The sequence below is a fragment of the Bombina bombina genome, chromosome 2 (assembly GCF_027579735.1).
Source record: "Bombina bombina isolate aBomBom1 chromosome 2, aBomBom1.pri, whole genome shotgun sequence".
Taxonomy (NCBI): domain Eukaryota; kingdom Metazoa; phylum Chordata; class Amphibia; order Anura; family Bombinatoridae; genus Bombina; species Bombina bombina.
The window spans coordinates 1000456345-1000473432 of record NC_069500.1 but is presented as its reverse complement, the minus strand read 5'-3'; the positions used below and the strand labels follow the sequence as shown (position 1 = coordinate 1000473432).

At 42.0% G+C, this 17088-nt stretch overlaps 1 protein-coding gene across 2 annotated transcripts in view; it reads right to left on the bottom strand.

Annotated features, from left to right (window-relative positions):
* AP1AR (adaptor related protein complex 1 associated regulatory protein) overlaps positions 1 to 17088 on the bottom strand; it is a 190039-nt gene that overhangs the window by 114905 nt on the left and 58046 nt on the right. For both annotated transcript variants that reach the window (XM_053703552.1, XM_053703553.1), the window contains exon 4: positions 4855 to 4880. In XM_053703552.1, the coding sequence (XP_053559527.1) occupies positions 4855 to 4880 (26 nt within the window). The remainder of the gene's footprint in view (positions 1 to 4854; positions 4881 to 17088) is intronic.

The following is a 17088-nucleotide window of genomic DNA, read 5'->3' as shown; positions in this document are numbered from 1 at the left end:
AGTGCCCCTGTTTTTAATAGTATTTTTAAAAAACAGGCTTTCATTCATCAAAGTTTACCTTCACTTTAAGTAAAAGCAGTGTAGTAATAAGACCTTTTATATTCATTAGATCACTTAATGTCCCTTTACGGCTTAAAAGGAGCTAATGAAGTAGCATAAGAAAGTTAGCTCTGATGTCCGAAATTACAGTTGAACAGTGTCTCTCAAATTACATAAGACTCTGGCCGGTTTGTGTGAGAAAGTGAGTAACACTAAACCGTTCTACCAGAGTAAAGTTTGGCAGTTCTAATTTATCCCACACCACGCTTAATGGTGTGGCACTGGTGCCTTAGAACTCCCCTCGTGCTAGTAATGTGCAGCAACATCGGTGCATCGGATAAGAAATTTTCCCTCATGGAGTGGCCTACAGCCCGACTCACCAAGGCTCGGATGAGGGAATCTTCAGTTTCCTCCGTTTTGGTAGGCTGAGCCGCTCGCTGCAGAGGATTGTTGTCTCTCATGTACCCTAAGACCCTCTTTTCCACAGTGGTTCAAATTGACCTTCAGCTCCATCGGGCCAGCCGCATCCTTCAAAGTGGAGGTCAGCAGAAAGTGCAAGGGTTTTTCAGGGTCTCGCTGGTGTGGGAGATTGGTGGTGGAATAGTACGCATTGTGCAGAGAGAAGTCCAGCCTCTGCTCTTCTGTAGCGGGCACAACAGGGTGATCATCATCTTCCGTGGCTGTACATTTAATGTAGGCTGAGAGCTGGGTGAATTTGGCAGTCATCCGCTTCTCAAACTCGTCCAAGAGGGCATTCACTGTAGCGAGGTGTTCCTTCATGATCCCAAGTTTTCGCTCCCCCTAGGACCCAAGTATGTATGGCTAATAGTAGGTAGGTAGTTGACTCCCCCTCCTGTGAGTATACAATGTTGTATATTGGGACGGAAACTTTCCCTCTGTTTCACCCGGGAAGGGGAGGATGCTGGAAACCACGAGCCAGGCCGCCACTCAGGATCTAACAGCCTAGAGCAGTCTATGTAAGGTAGAGTACGACAATAAATATATGTCCTGGTAGAGAGTGGGTTCAGGTATTTGGCTATAACCTTGCATCAGATGAGTTATAGAGGATTCCCTTGATAATTGGCATTTTCTCTTGGAGATTCTCGAAGATTCATTTTTTGAGTCTTACATGGCTGCCGTCCAGACCCCTCATTCTTTGATTTTTTTAAAACTGATAGTCATGAGCCTATGCAAAATTGCAGGTCTATATCTTCTGTATTTACAAAGTTATAGGGGTGCAAATTTTGCCCATTTTTTCACCATCTTGTTAACCTAAGCATTCAATATTTCGGTATCCAGGGCACCTATAGAATTGAGTCAGGTTATATATTACTTGCCTTTACTAGGAAAAAAATATTTGTAAATCATTGTAATCAATGTTTTGGCAGCCATTTTCTCAAAAACGTGTATAAATTTAAAAAAAAGATATGTTTTATATATAAAATTACTCATTAACTTTACCACATTTAAAGATGAGATATCAATGGGATCAGTAGTTATGTTCAGTAAATCAGGAAGTCCCATTTACAGTACTTTCCTTTCTCCTTTCTTTCCTTCAGGGTACACCTATACATGTTTCAGATCCATCTGCCTCTTGATAAAGGCTCAGGTGGATCTGAAACCTGCAGAGGCGTACCCTGATTGGCACCTGTGAATTTCAGTTGATTTGTGGTATACCACACACACACACAGGATTGTTTAACTGATCAGCATCGTGAAGAAATGTGGAGGTTCTGGAAGTGCGGTATCTGGACAAACTGCAGTTCCTCACTAAGACAGCCAACCTAGCCCAGTCCAGAAGGCATTTATTGTCTAAGTACTATACAATTCACTCACAAGGAGAGATCAGAGAAAGCTAAAGAATAACCAGTGAACAACGGACTGATTGTGAAACTGCTCAATAGAAGGTATTAAATTGTTACCACATCTCTTACAGTGACAAGTCTTCAATTACACACTGGGGAACCAAACTTTTGGAGCACCTACTTTATCTATGTATTAATATTGTCATAAACTATCAAGTTTTAAATAAGTTTGGCGGAGCTTAGGTATTTAACGCTGTGGAGTCTTACTTTTTACATTGTATAATTCTTGAATGTTTTAATACACCCAGTATTTTATTATCTATATCTAAGATACGTGTGCTATATATCTTAATCCAATGCTAGATTTTGTATATACCTTCAGAGAGGGTTTTTAACTTAAATGTGTGATTGATCTACTAGTGATTCCAATAAAGATACCAGCGTTGGTTTTATTATATATATATATATATATATATTCTGTCTTTAATATTCATTGTGTATTTTATATATATTTTATTAAAATTATCATTGATTGGAAGACCTCAACTGCTTTTTTAGCGCTACTACTGGGTGTTTTAGTAGTAGACATGGGTAGCTACATGTCAACTATGAAAAATATAGTACAGACATGAGGGGACCAGTGTTCCCTCTAAGGCGAGTTTTGGAAGCAGGGACAGGTCCTTCTATCCCACTTGGACAGAATTTACTTGAGATTTGAGTCCTGTATACAGTCTATTCTCAACAGAAACATTTCGGGCCATTTCTCAATCACTCAGGATTCAGAGTTGATTCCAGTCGAGGAAGTAAAAGACTCCCATGATACAGTACTATGAATTAAGCAGCAACAACCTGTACGTTCCAAGACACACCAAAGATGACTACAAGGGATATATACAGGACCCGGCTTTACACCGAAACATTAAAGGGACATAATACTCATATGCTAAATCACTTGAAACTGATGCAGTATAACTGTAAAAAGCTGACAGGAAAATATCACCTGAGCATCAAGAAAAAAAAAAGAAAGAAAGAAAGAAAGAAAGAAAGAAGAAGAAATAATGAACAGCAGCCAATCAGCATCAACAGTGCTGAGGTCATGAACTCTTTTACTGTGATCTCATGAGATTTGACGTAACTCTCATGAGATTTCATAGTAAACTTCCTTAAACTGAATAGGGAAATAAGATGAGTGTTCACGAAGCTCACTCCCTTAGCTGTCCCGGGACAGACATACTGATTTGCTGCTTAGAAGTCCTTTACAATGGGATGTGGCTACTGAGGAACTTATGAGGTAAAATATCTTTCTTTTTTTACATAAAGATGTTCAGGTGATATTTTTCTAGTCAGCTTTTAACAGCTATACTGCATCACTTTCAAGTGTTTCAACATTTGGGTATCATGGCCCTTTAAGTTATGCACATCTATGTCAGAAACATATAAAGGTTATATTTATGTCTACAGTCACTGTAGCTAATTAATGCAACATCAGCCACAGAGGTGAAAAAACTGCCTTTACTACACGGCTCCCTTGGAGTGGCACTACCCCAGTTTCATCGGTAATGTCATTGACAGCACTCAAAGGAACGGCACTCCAGATTTTAAAAGGGGACATTCAGAGAAATCATGCCACACAATCCTCTACTAAACCAAAGTCTTTCACAACAAGACCTACAGTATATGTCTTTTCATGCAACCATTTTTCTACCAAAGATCCAAATCAAGCTCATCAAATCTCTTTTAAAATTCTAATGAATAACAATCTTTCCTAAGAACAGTTATATGTGGTCTGACTTTTTTTCTGCTATAATTATAAATGGACCCTTTGTGCTGCCATTTGTTCTTAGGCTATTTGCCAGTTTTCCAGGAGTGGCCTTCCCTTAAAGGTACATTATACACTCATTTTTTCTTTGCATAAATGTTTTGTAGATTATCTATTTATATAGCTCATAAAGTTTTTTTTTAAATAAATGTATAGTTTTGCTTATTTTTAAATAACATTGCTCTGATTTTCAGACTCCTAACCAAGCTCCGAAGTATAATGTGAATACCGTCAGCTACCTTCTCCAGCTTGCTCCTGTTTGTGTAAAGGGTCTTTTCATATGCAAAAGAAGGGGGAGGGGGGGAGTGTCTTATTTGCCACTTGCAGTGGGCTTTCCAGCTACCTTTTCAACAGAGCCAAACTGACAGCTTCTAAGTAAGTTTTTAAACAGTTTTATACTGGATTTTTATATCAGTAATCTGTGCATCTTATTCTTTATAGTAGTGTCTATTACATGCAGTTTATATGAAAATGAGTGTATACTGTCCCTTTAAGAATACCCCCTTGGCTATTAATCTATTACTTTACAGGCCCAAAAGAGGCCTTCTGGGGAATGGGGATGGGGATTGCTTTAGATTGATATATTGTTTGTAACTTTGACGTGAATCAATAAATAAAATCTGTTTGCAAACAATTTAACACACTCCAGTAGGTGAAAATGGATAACTATGAACACATTGTAACACTGTACATTAGAGCGGGTGTGACCCCCTTATACAACAGAGATAATTCCTTGTTTCGTACTAGTGGTATCATCTCATTCAAGGCAAAGCAGAAGGGAAAACAGGATTTTCATAACAGCCCCATTCCTCTCCATATAAAATTAAGCTGGTGTTCAATGGATCAGATTATATCTGGTGATTATCTATATATATCAGAGCAAAAAGTGACCTAATTTAAAGGAAGTGCTTCTCCTGTTTCAACAGGGTCCCTTCTCTACCTAGGTAACAGTGAAGGCAATAGGATCTCTTAATATAAAATACCTGGTGCCAAGGAGATAGGACCTCAACCAAGATATGTACTCTGCAAGAAGACCTCTTGCACTAAGAGCAAACTGCGGATACTTCTCCATTTGTGTGTTATGTTGAGGCCAATTCACAAACTACTTCACAGTTATCCACTAGAGACAGAAATATTGACAGCTATAATAAATATTTCATATGTAATGCAAGAGACAACAAACTATCTTACCTTTGACTACTTGCCGGACTTTCTCCCTGTTAACAAAAAAGGAAAAACAAACATACATTAAATCTGGAATACAGGTATTGCTCTATTTTATTTCTTTCAAAGTATTGTGCACTAGGACTCACTACAGAGGCTCATTTACACTGCAGTATAATTACATAAAGGTGTCAATTAAAGAAAGTGTGGTTAAGCACTAATATGCAAGTGACAGCGTTTAAGCATGGGTTTCTGACTTGTTTAATATAAAGAAAAAAAAGTTAATATACAACAATCCTTACAGAATACAGTTTAAAGAATAGCAAAACATATAGAACATTGGAGCAGGGGAAGGATTAAGTAAAATAAACTAAAATTTAAAACAAAAAAAAACAAACATAAATTATGCTTACCTGATAATTTCATTTCCATCTGTATGGGAAGCGTACACAGCTGCATTCCTTACATGTGGGAAATACTGAACCTGGCCACCAGGAGGAGGCAGAGACACCCCAGCCAAAGGCTTAAATACCTCCCCCATTTCCTCATAACCCCAGACATTCTGCAGAGGGAACAAGGAACAGTAGGAAAAACATCAGGGTGAAAGGTGCCAGAAGAAAAAAAATTCGAAATATAGGGCCGCCCATCGGAGAACAGGGGCGGGAGCTGTGGACTCTTCCCATACAGATAGAAATGAAATTATCAGGTAAGCATAATTTATGTTTTCTATCTTAATATGGGAAGAGTCCACAGCTGCATTCCTTACTTGTGGGAAACATATACCCAAGCTCTAGAGTACATGGAATGCTAATGGGAGGGAAAAAGGAGAGACGGACCCTAATCTGAGGGCACCACAGCCTGCAAAAACTTGTCTCCCGAAGGCTGCTTCAGCAGAAGCAAAAACATCAAACTTGTAAAATTTTGGAAAAAGTATGTAAGAAGAACCAGTTAGCCGCCTTACAAATATGATCCATAGAAGCCTCATTTTTGAAGGCCCAAGAGGAAACCACAGCCTCTCGTAGAATGAGCAGTAATCCTCAGAGGAGGCTTATGTCCCGCCGTTTCTATGCTAAACGGATGACACTCCTCAGACAAAAAGATAAGGAAGTCGAAGAGGCCCTCTGACCCCTACACTTCCCAGAAAAGAGAACAAACAGAAAAAGAGGTTTGCCTAAATTCCTTCGTGGCCCGAAGATAGAACTTCAAGGCACAAACCACATCCAGAATACGTTGTAAACGTTCCTCCAATGAAGGAGGATTAGGACATAAAGGAACCACAATCTCTTGATTGATGTTGCGAATTGACACACACCTTAGGAAGAAAACCTAACTTGGTTCGTAAAACAGCCTTATCGGCATGAAAAGCCAGATAAGGAGGGACGCATTGCAAGACAGCAATCACAGATACTCTGCGCGCAGAAGCAATAGCCAGTAGAAAAGGAACCTTCCAAGACAACAATTTAAAGGGACAGTCTACAATAGAATTGGTATTGTTTTAAAATATAGATAATCTCTTTATTACCCATTACCTAGTTTTGCATAACCAACACTGTTATATTAATACACTTTTTACCTCTGTTTATTACCTTGTATCTAAGAACCTTCTTCCAGCCCCCTGATCACATGACTGTTTATAATCTATTGTCTTGCATTTAGCATTGTGATGGGCTAAATCTTAAATAACTTTCTGTGCCTGAACACAGTGTTATCTATATGGCCCCACGTGAACTTTCAGTCTCTTAGTGTTGAAAAGGAATTTTAAAAGCATGTGATAAGAGGCAGGCCTCAAGGGCTTATACATTAGCATATGAGTCTGCCTAGGTTTAGTTTCAACTAAGAATACCAAGGAGAAAAAAAGCAAATTTGATAATAAAAGTTAATTGGAAAGTTGTTTAAAATTACATGTCCTATCTGAATAATGAAAGTTTAATTTTGACTAGGACTGTCCCTTTAAAGTCTACTTCATGCAAAGGCTCCAAACGGAGCCCGTTGCAAAAACCTTAAGGACAAGTTTTCAACTCCAAGGAGGAGCCTTAGATCTAAACACAGGTCTGATCCCAGTAGAGCCTTAACAAATGGCTGCACATCTGGAAGCTCTGCAAACCTCTTGTGCAGTAACACAGACAGGGACGAAACTGTCCCTTCAGGGGACTTACAGAAAAGCCCTTCTCCAGTTCATCCTGGAGAACAGAATAAGTAGGTCCTCCACACCTTATGATAGATGAGATGAGCAACCAGCTTACAAGCTTGAATGGGAAATAAAAATAACTCTCTCAGAAAACCGTCTCTTGGCTAGGACTAAGCGTTCAATCTCCACACACAGTCAGCCTCAGAGAATCTACACATTGATGAACAAAGACCTTGGTCAGCAGATCCCTGCGACAAGATAACTTCCAAAGATGAGATGATGTCATCCCCACTAGATCCGCAAACCATATCCTTTGCGGGCCAAGACGAAGCAGTCAGTATCACTGACGCCTGCTTGACTCTAGCCACTACACTAGGATGTATTGGTAACGGTTGGAAAGGATAAATTAGATTGAACCTCCAAGGCACAGCTAATGCATCTTTTAGCTCCGCCTGAGGATCCCTGTACCTCAACCTCTGAGTAGCTTGGTATTGAGACGTTATAAAGTATCTTCCTCTTGCAAATCTCACAAACGCTCAGGATGGAGAGACCATTCTCCCGGATGAAAGGATTGTCTGCTGAGGAAATCCGCTTCCCAGTTGTCCACAAGTTATCCCACACCCAGTACAGAGGAACTGAGGCTGAGATCGGCGATCCGGTTTTTGCAGAAGTAAAAGGTAAGTATGTATGTAATGTAAATTTTCATCAATGAAAGTGCCCCTGTTTTTAAAAATATTTTTAAAAACCGGGGCACTCATTGATGAAAATTGACCTTCACTTTAAGGAGATCTAGAGCGCAAGACATGTTGGTCTGTTAGAAATATTCTCATGTCTATGGAGACTATTATAGTACCCGAGATTCTACCCTGGTACTTGATAAAAGAGAACTCTCTCTAGCTTATCTTCCATCCATTTCGATCGACAGAAGACAGAGGAGATATATAATGGTCCACTCTTCAAAAAATTTCTTTAGCTAGGACTAAATGGAAGGGGCATTAAACTGGAAGTGCTGGTCCAGGAATGCAAACCTTTAGGAACTGGAAGTGGTCCTTAAGGATTGGTACGCGAAGGGAGCATCCTTCAGATCTATCTTGGTCATGAACTACCCTCTCAAACGAAGGGCAGAATGGACTTATTGTCTCCATCAAACGAGGGACATTAAAAAACCTGCTAAAGCACTTTAGGTCCAGAATACAGAAGGGGAAAAGGAATCCAATCCTGTCCCATTTATTCTTAATAATGTTCGCCATATAACAGGAGCCGGGAAGGATAAGGTACCACACTGTCCTCAAACTCTATCCAATTTAGGAATTAAAGGCTCATCAGGCAATTTAGCCTCTGGAACCTCTGAATTCGCCAAAAACTTCCTTTAGAAAAAAAGCACAAATTCCTAAACTAAAGTCTGGTTCCTCCGCAGCCGGAGGTTTAGAGGCAGCAGATTCCGACCCAGAATGTTCATACTCTGAAGTCCCAGAAAGAACTTCATCCTCTGATAACCCTCAGTTAAATCCAATAAATTATTTGATGTACTCTGGGAAGGAGTGCAAAACGTAACCTTTCGCTTGAGCTTAGCAGGGCGAGGTAAAGCATTAAAAGCTGTAGACACCGCCGTCTGAACTGCGCAGTAATGTCTTGGTGAAAAAAGGCCCCCTCCAGATGGAGGAACAGCAATGCTACGGGAAAAACTGCATGTGTAGAGATATAAGAATGTAGGGTACGCACCTCACTATCTGTGATTCTATGTTCTTCTCATAGAAGAATTATTTTTAAATATATATATTTCTATATTATCAGGTTATTTTTTGGAGAAATACATATCTATACCTACTGTATTTCTAAACAAATATATACAAATATATATAAAAAATATGTATTTAAAAAACATAAATTATGCTTACCTGATCATTTTATTTCCATCAAGGGGAGGAGAGTCCACGGTTTCATTCATTACTAGTGGAAATTAAGAACCTGGCCACCAGGAGGAGGCAAAGACACCCCAGCCAAAGCTTAAATAACTCCCCCACTCCCCTCATCCCCCAGTCCATTCAGCCGAGGGAACAAGGAACAGTAGGAGAAACATTAGGGTATAAATAGTGCCAGAAGAGATTAAATTAAGTCCGCCCATCGGAGATACGGCGGGGCCGTGGACTCTCCTCCCCCTCGATGGAAATAAAATTATCAGGTAAGGCATAATTTATGTTTTCCCATCTAAAGGGGGAGGAGAGTCCATGGCTTCATTCATTTCTAGTGGAAACATATACCCAAGCTCTAGAGGACACTGAATGAAACCGGGATGGTAAAAAGGCTGACCCTTAATCTGAGGGCATCACAAAAAAAAATTCTCCCAAAAACAAGCCTCCGTAGAAGCAAAAACGTCAAATTTGTAAAATTTTGTGAATGTATGCAAGGAGGACCAGGTAGGAACGCCTTGCAAATCTCCTCCATAGAAGCCCTCATTCTTGAAGGCCCAAGATGAAGCTACCCGCCTCTGAGGAGAGGCTTATGTCCCGCTGTCTCATAGGCCAAGCGGATCACGCTCCTCAGTCAAAAGGACAAGGAAGTAGCAGAAGCCCTCAGACCCCTGCGCTTCCCAGAATACACGATAAAAGGAGAGTTAGATTGCCTGAAATCCTTAGTGGCCTGAAGATAGAATTTCAAGGCACGGACCACACGCCCAGATTATGAAGAATCCTCTCCTTAGGAGAAGCAGGGATTAGGACATAAATGAAAAGAATCTCTTGATTGATGTTACGGTTAGACATCACCTTGGGGTAGAAACCCCCAAGCCGGTGCGAAAAACAGCCTTATCTGCATGAAACACCAGATATGGGGGCTCAGATTGCAAGGCCGCCATCTCAGAAACTCTGCGTGCCGGATGCAATGGCCAAAGAAAAAGAACCATCCATTATGTCAATTTTTATGTCAAGAGAATGCATGGGTTCAAACGGAACCTTCTTCAAGACCTTAAGTACCAAGTTTAAGCTCCCGGGGGAGCAGACTGCTTAAAGACAGACTTGATTCAGGACAAAGCCTGACAAAAGATAGGATGTCAGGGAGATCAGCGATCTCCTGTGTAACAGGACAGATAAAACTGAAATTTGCCCCTTTAGGGAACTAGCAGCGAGACCCTTCTCCAACCCCTCTTCAAGAAAGGACAAAATCCTGGACACCTTCACCCTGTGCCAAGGGTAGCCATGAGTCTCACACCAGGACAAGTAAGTCCTCCACACCTTATGATAGATGCGACGAGTGACCGGCTTTCTTGCCTGAACCAGAGTGTCAATCACATTTTCCGCAAAACCCCTTTTCGCCAAGACTAAGCGTACAATCTCCGTGCAGTCAGCCTCAGAGAATCTAGATTGTGATGTTGAAAAAGGACCCTGTTTCCAGCAGATCCCTGCGACAGGGTAACCTCCACGGCGGAGAGGATGACATCCCCACCAGATCCGCAATACAACGTTCTCCTTGACCACGAAGGAGCAATCAGAATGGATGATGCTCTTTTCCTGCTTTATAAGCGCCACTACACGAGGAAGAAGCAGCAACGGAGAAAAATATGTTAGTACCAGAGCCGAACCCCCCAAGGCATCGCCAAATGCGTCTATAAGCTCCGCCTGGGGATCCCATGCCCTCGATTCGTATCGGGGAAGCTTGCGGTTCAACCTGGACGCCATGAGATCGATCTCTGGCGTCCCCCATCTGAGACAGATCTGCGCAAACCCTTCGGGGTGAAGAGACCATTCCCCCGTATGAAAAGTCTGCCTGCTGAGAAAATTCCGCTTCCCAGTTGTCCACAACCCGGATTGTGGCTTGCAGAGAGCGAACAGTTGTGGGCCTTCGCCCACTCCCAGTATCCGAGACACCTCCCTCATTGCCAGGGAGCTCCTCGTGCCCCCTTAGTGGTTGATGTAAGCCACCGAGAAAATATTGTCCGTCTGGAACCTGATACAGCTGAGACGAGACCCATGCCCTCAGAGCGTTGTAGATCACTCGAAGCTCCAGAATATTTATTGAAAAAAAGAGACTCTAAGCGAGACCATTTCCCCTATGCCATCCTGGCACCCCAACAGCTCCCCCATCCCACTAGACTAGCGTCTAGTAGTACACAATCTCCCAGGACGGGTCTCAGGAAGGATGTCCCCATGGAGAGGCGATCCGGATGGATCCACCAAGAGAGAGAAATCCGAGTCCGCGCATCCATGTATATCGGCTGCGACAGGTTTGGAATGATCGCCGTTCCACTGTCTCGACATGCACAATTGAAGAGGTCTGAGATGAAACCTGGCAAATTGGAATGATGTCCCATGCTGGAGACCATGAGCCCAATCATTTCCATGCACTGAGATACAGATGGTCTCACTGTATACTGAAGGGCAAGACAGGTAGATGCCATCTTTGTGGATCGCTCGTCTGTGAGAAAAGATCTTCATGGACACGGAGTCTATTATCGTGCCCAAGAATTCCACTCTGGTACTGGAACCAGAGAACTCTTCTCGAGATTGATCTTCCAACCGAGAGATTGAAAGTAACTGCAGCAGAACCCTGGTGTGGGCCTCTGCTAGATGGGGATGACTGCGTCTGAACCAGAATGTCGTCCAAGTAGGGGCGCCACCCGCGATACCCCGGGATCTGGCTACTGCTAGAGGGGCCCCCAGGATCTTGGTGAAGACTTCCGGAGGCCGTCGCCAGACCGAAGGGGAGAGCCACAAACTGGAAGTGCTGATCCAGAAAGGCGAACCTGAGGAACCTGACATGGTCCCTGTAAATCAGAACATGAAGGTAGGCATCCCTCAAGTCTATAGAAGTCATTAACTGCCCCTCTTGAACTAGAGGAAGAATGGACCGAACAGGATCTTGCCCTTGAAAGGCAAAGACAACAGTCTTGACTTAAAGGTCATGTCCGCCGACCAAGATTTTAGCCACAGAGCTCTGCATGCTAAACCAAAAAACCTGATACCTTGGCATTCAAGCGGATAATTTGCATATTAGCGTCATGGATAAAAGAATTAGCCACCTTATAGGGCCTTAATCTTTTCCTGCACTTCCTCGAAAGAGGGGTTTACCCTCAATCATATCAAATAATGCATCGCACCAGTATGACGCAGCTCCAGCAACTGCGGCTACCGCCGCTGCGGTGAAAAACAACCCTGTGTGTTGAAACATCTATCGTAACATGTTTTCCAACTTCTTATCCATAGGCTTCTTGAATGAAGAACTATCCTCTAAAGGAACAGTTGTGCGCTTAGCGAGCGTGGAGATGGCCCCCATCCACTTTGGGAATGGTCCCCCACAACTCCAGCTGGGCCTCCAGGACGGGGAAAAGCTTTTTAAATTGATAAGGACAAAGGAAGAACCTAATCGCTCCCATTTGTTCTTTATAATGTTCGCCATCTTGACAGGAACCGGGAAGGTCTGGGGAACCACCCTGTTCTCGTAAACCTTATCCAACTTAGGAATGGAGGGCTCCTCTGGGAGCTTGGTTCCGGAACCTCTAAGGTAGCCAGCACTTGCTAATTAGAAAAACGCAAGTTCTCCATTTTAAAAACGAAAACCGGGCTCCTCCACTGCGGAGGTTTAGATGACACGGACTCCGACCCCGAAGGGGCACTCTTCCGAAACGTCTGATTAGGCCTCGTCATCGTACCACCCCTCTGGGGCTTCCGACAGACACAACTCCTGGTTCGGGGCCGCTATGAAAAGCTCTACACTTGCGCTTAGCAGAACGCGGCAAAGCATGATCACCTTAGCGATTGCCGTTTCAAGCTGGTCCACAAGTGCGGCCGCCAAGCAATTCCCCCCGAAGGGGTAACAGTTGGACCCTGGGGCGCTGCATGTGGTATAGGGTGTGCCATTTGGGGAACGCTCCTCCCGGGATGAGACCCAAAGAGTGTGACCGCTCAGTTAGTAGCTAGACATTCTCTTATGTTTGGAAGTCGAGCCTTCTCAAGGCATGTGGAACACAGTTGCGCAGGCTGATCTACCAAAACCTCACAATAAACACAGGTATAAGGACTTAAAGAGGAGTACACTCTAACGCGTCAGAATCCTCCATAGCTTTATAAAAAAAACAGGCACCTTAACAACCACCAATTGCCGGGGCACTCACCACCTTCCTATGACCTGGACTTAGAAACCTTCGTCTCCTCTGTCGCAGATCAGACCGGAAGTGAAGAAGCCCCACCTGGTCACAAGGATGACTAGGAAGGACCGCCCCTGCCAATGAGAAAGCGCGCAAAACTCCCGGAAGAGAACCTGTCAGTCCACACAAAATGCTGAGTCGCATGTCCTTGCACATAACGCAGCAATCACATAATAAACTTATCATTACCTACCCCCCCGTTCAATAATCCCCTCATAGGAATATTACCCCTTGATTCTATAAAGATAAAGGCGCCACACTGTGGCCCTGCTTCTGTGGTTATTATGTAAAAATGAAACGATCTTACCAGAATCTACGCCGTGGAACAGGAACACGGCCCTTCAAGTGTGACAAGTAGTAGCAGCGCCCATGACATGGACTTGAGAGAAGAAAGCAATCTGCGAAACTTGTCGACGCCGATTGCTAAGGAGTTGTTAATATGAGTCGGGATGGTGTCGCAAAGGGAAGCCCCCACTGCATCTCCGGACTCGAACGTTCACCCAGGCCCTCAAGAAGAGAAGCTTAATGGGCTACTTAAACTCCTGTCCATTAGCGAAGGGTAGAACCCCTCATAAGAGACCTCCGATATTTCCGGCACCTCTCTGCCACCTCCTGTGATGAAAGGCAAAGAATGACTGGGGGATGAGGGGAGTGGGGGAGGTATTTAAGCCTTTGGCTGGGGTGTTTTGCCTCCTCCTGGTGGCCAGGTTCTTAATTCCCACTAGTAATGAATGAAGCCGTGGACTCTACTCCCCTTTAGATGGAAATAAGTTTTTTTCTTTCTAAATGAAGAACACAGGTATTTAAAAACACACACACACACACACATATATACGTGTATAGTATATCAAAAGTTCAAGTAGCGCTCTGAAATACTGGATAGTTGCTCAAAAATGCTGTGAGCAACAAGGTAGAGAAGTAATGATACTCCAGGCAACAAAGTATAAAAATAAACGACTTTATTTCCAAATAGATAAAAAGGACAAAACCAGGATGCCCTATGAGAAAGCCAGCAGTGACTCTAGCAATCAGGTAAGTGAGCTGATCCCCTTGCAAGACAAGTTTTCGTGCGCATGCTCACTTGTTCACTGCGCATATATAGATAGGTAGATATATATATATATATATACGTAACAGTGTTTGCAGCGTCGCACTCTGCCTTACCTTACCGCAGCGCTACCCTCGGCACACTGGAGAATCTGGGGGTGGTGACGTCACACGTGTATTCAGGATGTGCTTCAGAGTAAGCACCGCTCGCCAGACAGTGCCAAAAATAGAGTATAAAACATAGAGAACTCGGGCACTTCTAGGATAAAAGAACACAGAGCTTTATTGTACAAAAATATAATATAAAACCAGGCAATTTACGTGGTATATACAATAACCACGCAGACACAGCTATTACACAGTGAATAAGGACTGCTGGGATCCTATACAGCAGACATTTTTCGTGCTAAAACAGCACTTGTTCACTGCTACAGGATACCCGAGACTCTCAGCTCCTTAAATAGACAATTTCTTAAAGGCATATTTACTCAATTCATTTGTCCTTATGCTGAATCAATTTAGCAATTCAATACAGACTCTGTTACAAATATGTCACATATATGTAATGTATATACATCTTTTCTCATGTCCTGTATAATGTTAAAGCCTCAATGAAATAAATAAATAAACAAACAAACAAATAAATAGTGACAAACAGGAGATAAGGCACCTTAGATCACTATCTCCCCTCATGTATTGTAATCAATTCACTAGATTTTTGTCAAATTATTATTTGATCCCTTATTTACATTTCATTGTGCTCTCCAACAACTATTACATTTCATTTAGTTTGTCCCATTTAAATAATAGAGGCGGTCAGACACAAAGGTCAATATCTCTCCTGAAATTTAAACCATAGGGGACAGAGGTATTCATGGTAAAGATCCAGAAAACCTCTCTCAGGTCTAATTTTTCCTCTCTGTCCCCCTCCCCTCCTCCACTGTGGGACGTGGATCAATTGCATGGACAGATAGTAAACTAACATTAGAATTATGATTATTTCTAAAATGCCTTGCTATGGGGTGTCAGTGTCAGGATCCTCAATGGACCTCACATGAGCTAGAAACCGGTCCTTGAGGGATCTTTTAGTTTTTCCTTTATATTGCTTATAGCACCCCCTACAGGTTAACAGGTAAACTACATGTGTTGTAGTGCAATTAATGAAGAAGTTTATTTTATGAGTTTTAGTTGTACTTGTTGAAACAAAATGTGTCACCCCTCAATCACATGATCGCAGGTCTTGCAGATCTTTTTCCTGCACTTAAAAAAGCCTTTCCGTTGTCTTAACCAACAAGTGTTACTTGACCTTTTTGAACAGTCTGAGGGTGACACATAGTTTCCAATGGTTTTCCCTTTCCTAGAGACAAAATCACAGCCTTCCCTTACAATTTCCTTTAATCCGGGGTCTGTATGTAGTATTGGAATATTCCGTTTTATAATGTTACATATCTCTCTATATTCCAAACTTTACATAGTAATAAATTTAGTACTTATGTTTTGTTCTGATGTCTCTTATGTTTGATCTTGTATATCAAAAGTTCCTCTCTCGGTAGTGCATCAACCTCTGTGGCGTGCTTTCCTAAGAATATTTGCATCATAACCCCTATTTAATAGCTGTTCTGTTATGTCAGCTTGTTTGTTGTAATCGTCAGTTTTGGAGCAGTTTCGTTTAGCTCTGATATATTGACCCTTTGGAATGCCATATATTGTGTGTCTCGGATGACTTGAATTAAATTCAAGAATTGTGTTTCCTGATGTAGGCTTCCTATATAGGTTCTGTTTCAACTGAACTTGATGTTTCACTTGCTGAGATGAGTATATCTAAAAAGCATGTCTGATCTACATTTTGTTCACCTACAAATTTGATCCCACATGGTGTTGGTGTTAAGATAGTTACAGAAATTTTCCACACTCTGTTCATCACTATCTATGATGAAAATCAGGTCATCTTATGAACCTTGCGTATAGAATAATATTGTCCTTTAGGGGGTTCCCATCTCCAAAGACGTGGAACCCGCTCCCACCATCCCATAAAGAGATTGGCGTAACAGGGGCAAACTTCGCCCGCTTAGCAGGGTTCCACGTCTCTGAAGATAGAAACCCCCTCGAACATAAAGAAGTTGTGTGTAAGTAAGTATTCAATTGAATACATGATGAACTGTTTGTATTCTCATCGTAGTTACTCTGACTTTCAAAAAGAATTATATTGCTTTTAGACCCTGTTGATGTGATATAGAGGTGTATAAGGAAACTACATCTGCCACCAAAAATCTGTAACTCGACTTCCACTGGATTTTCTTTAATTTTAACAGTAAGTCAGTAGTGTCCTTATGTAACTGGGCAATTTGTTTACCAATGGTTGTAAATATGTGTCCATAAGGTCTGACAGTGGTTCATTAAGAGAATTAATGCCCGCTATAATGGGGCGTCCCCGGTGGATTTACCATATTCTTATGGACTTTCGGGAAATAGTGAAATATGGGGATGATGGTATTCTCAGGTATTAGTGCTTCCTCAATTGATTGTGTGATCACATTATTGTATCTGGCCCTTTTTACAATTTCACTCAAAACTTCCCTATATTGGACAGTAGGATTCTCTCTTAATCAATTATACACCTCACTGTCTTGTAGTTGACGTTTTTGCCTCCGTTACATAAGCTGATCTATTCAATACCACGACATTACCCCCCTTTCCGAGGGCGTACAATAATTCTGTCATCATTAGCAATCTTATTCAATGCTTCTTTCTCCTTAAGTGACATATTGTATTTGCATTTTTTGACTTTTCACTAAGTTCTCTAAGCTGCTGTTTCTATTACTTTCTGAAATGTTTCCACAGGATGTGTTCTAGAACTCACAGGGTAGAAATTACTTTTCTTCCTAAATTTAGAGAGATCTATGTCCCTATCCTTGACAAGATGTTCTACTTCACCTGCACCCATTAA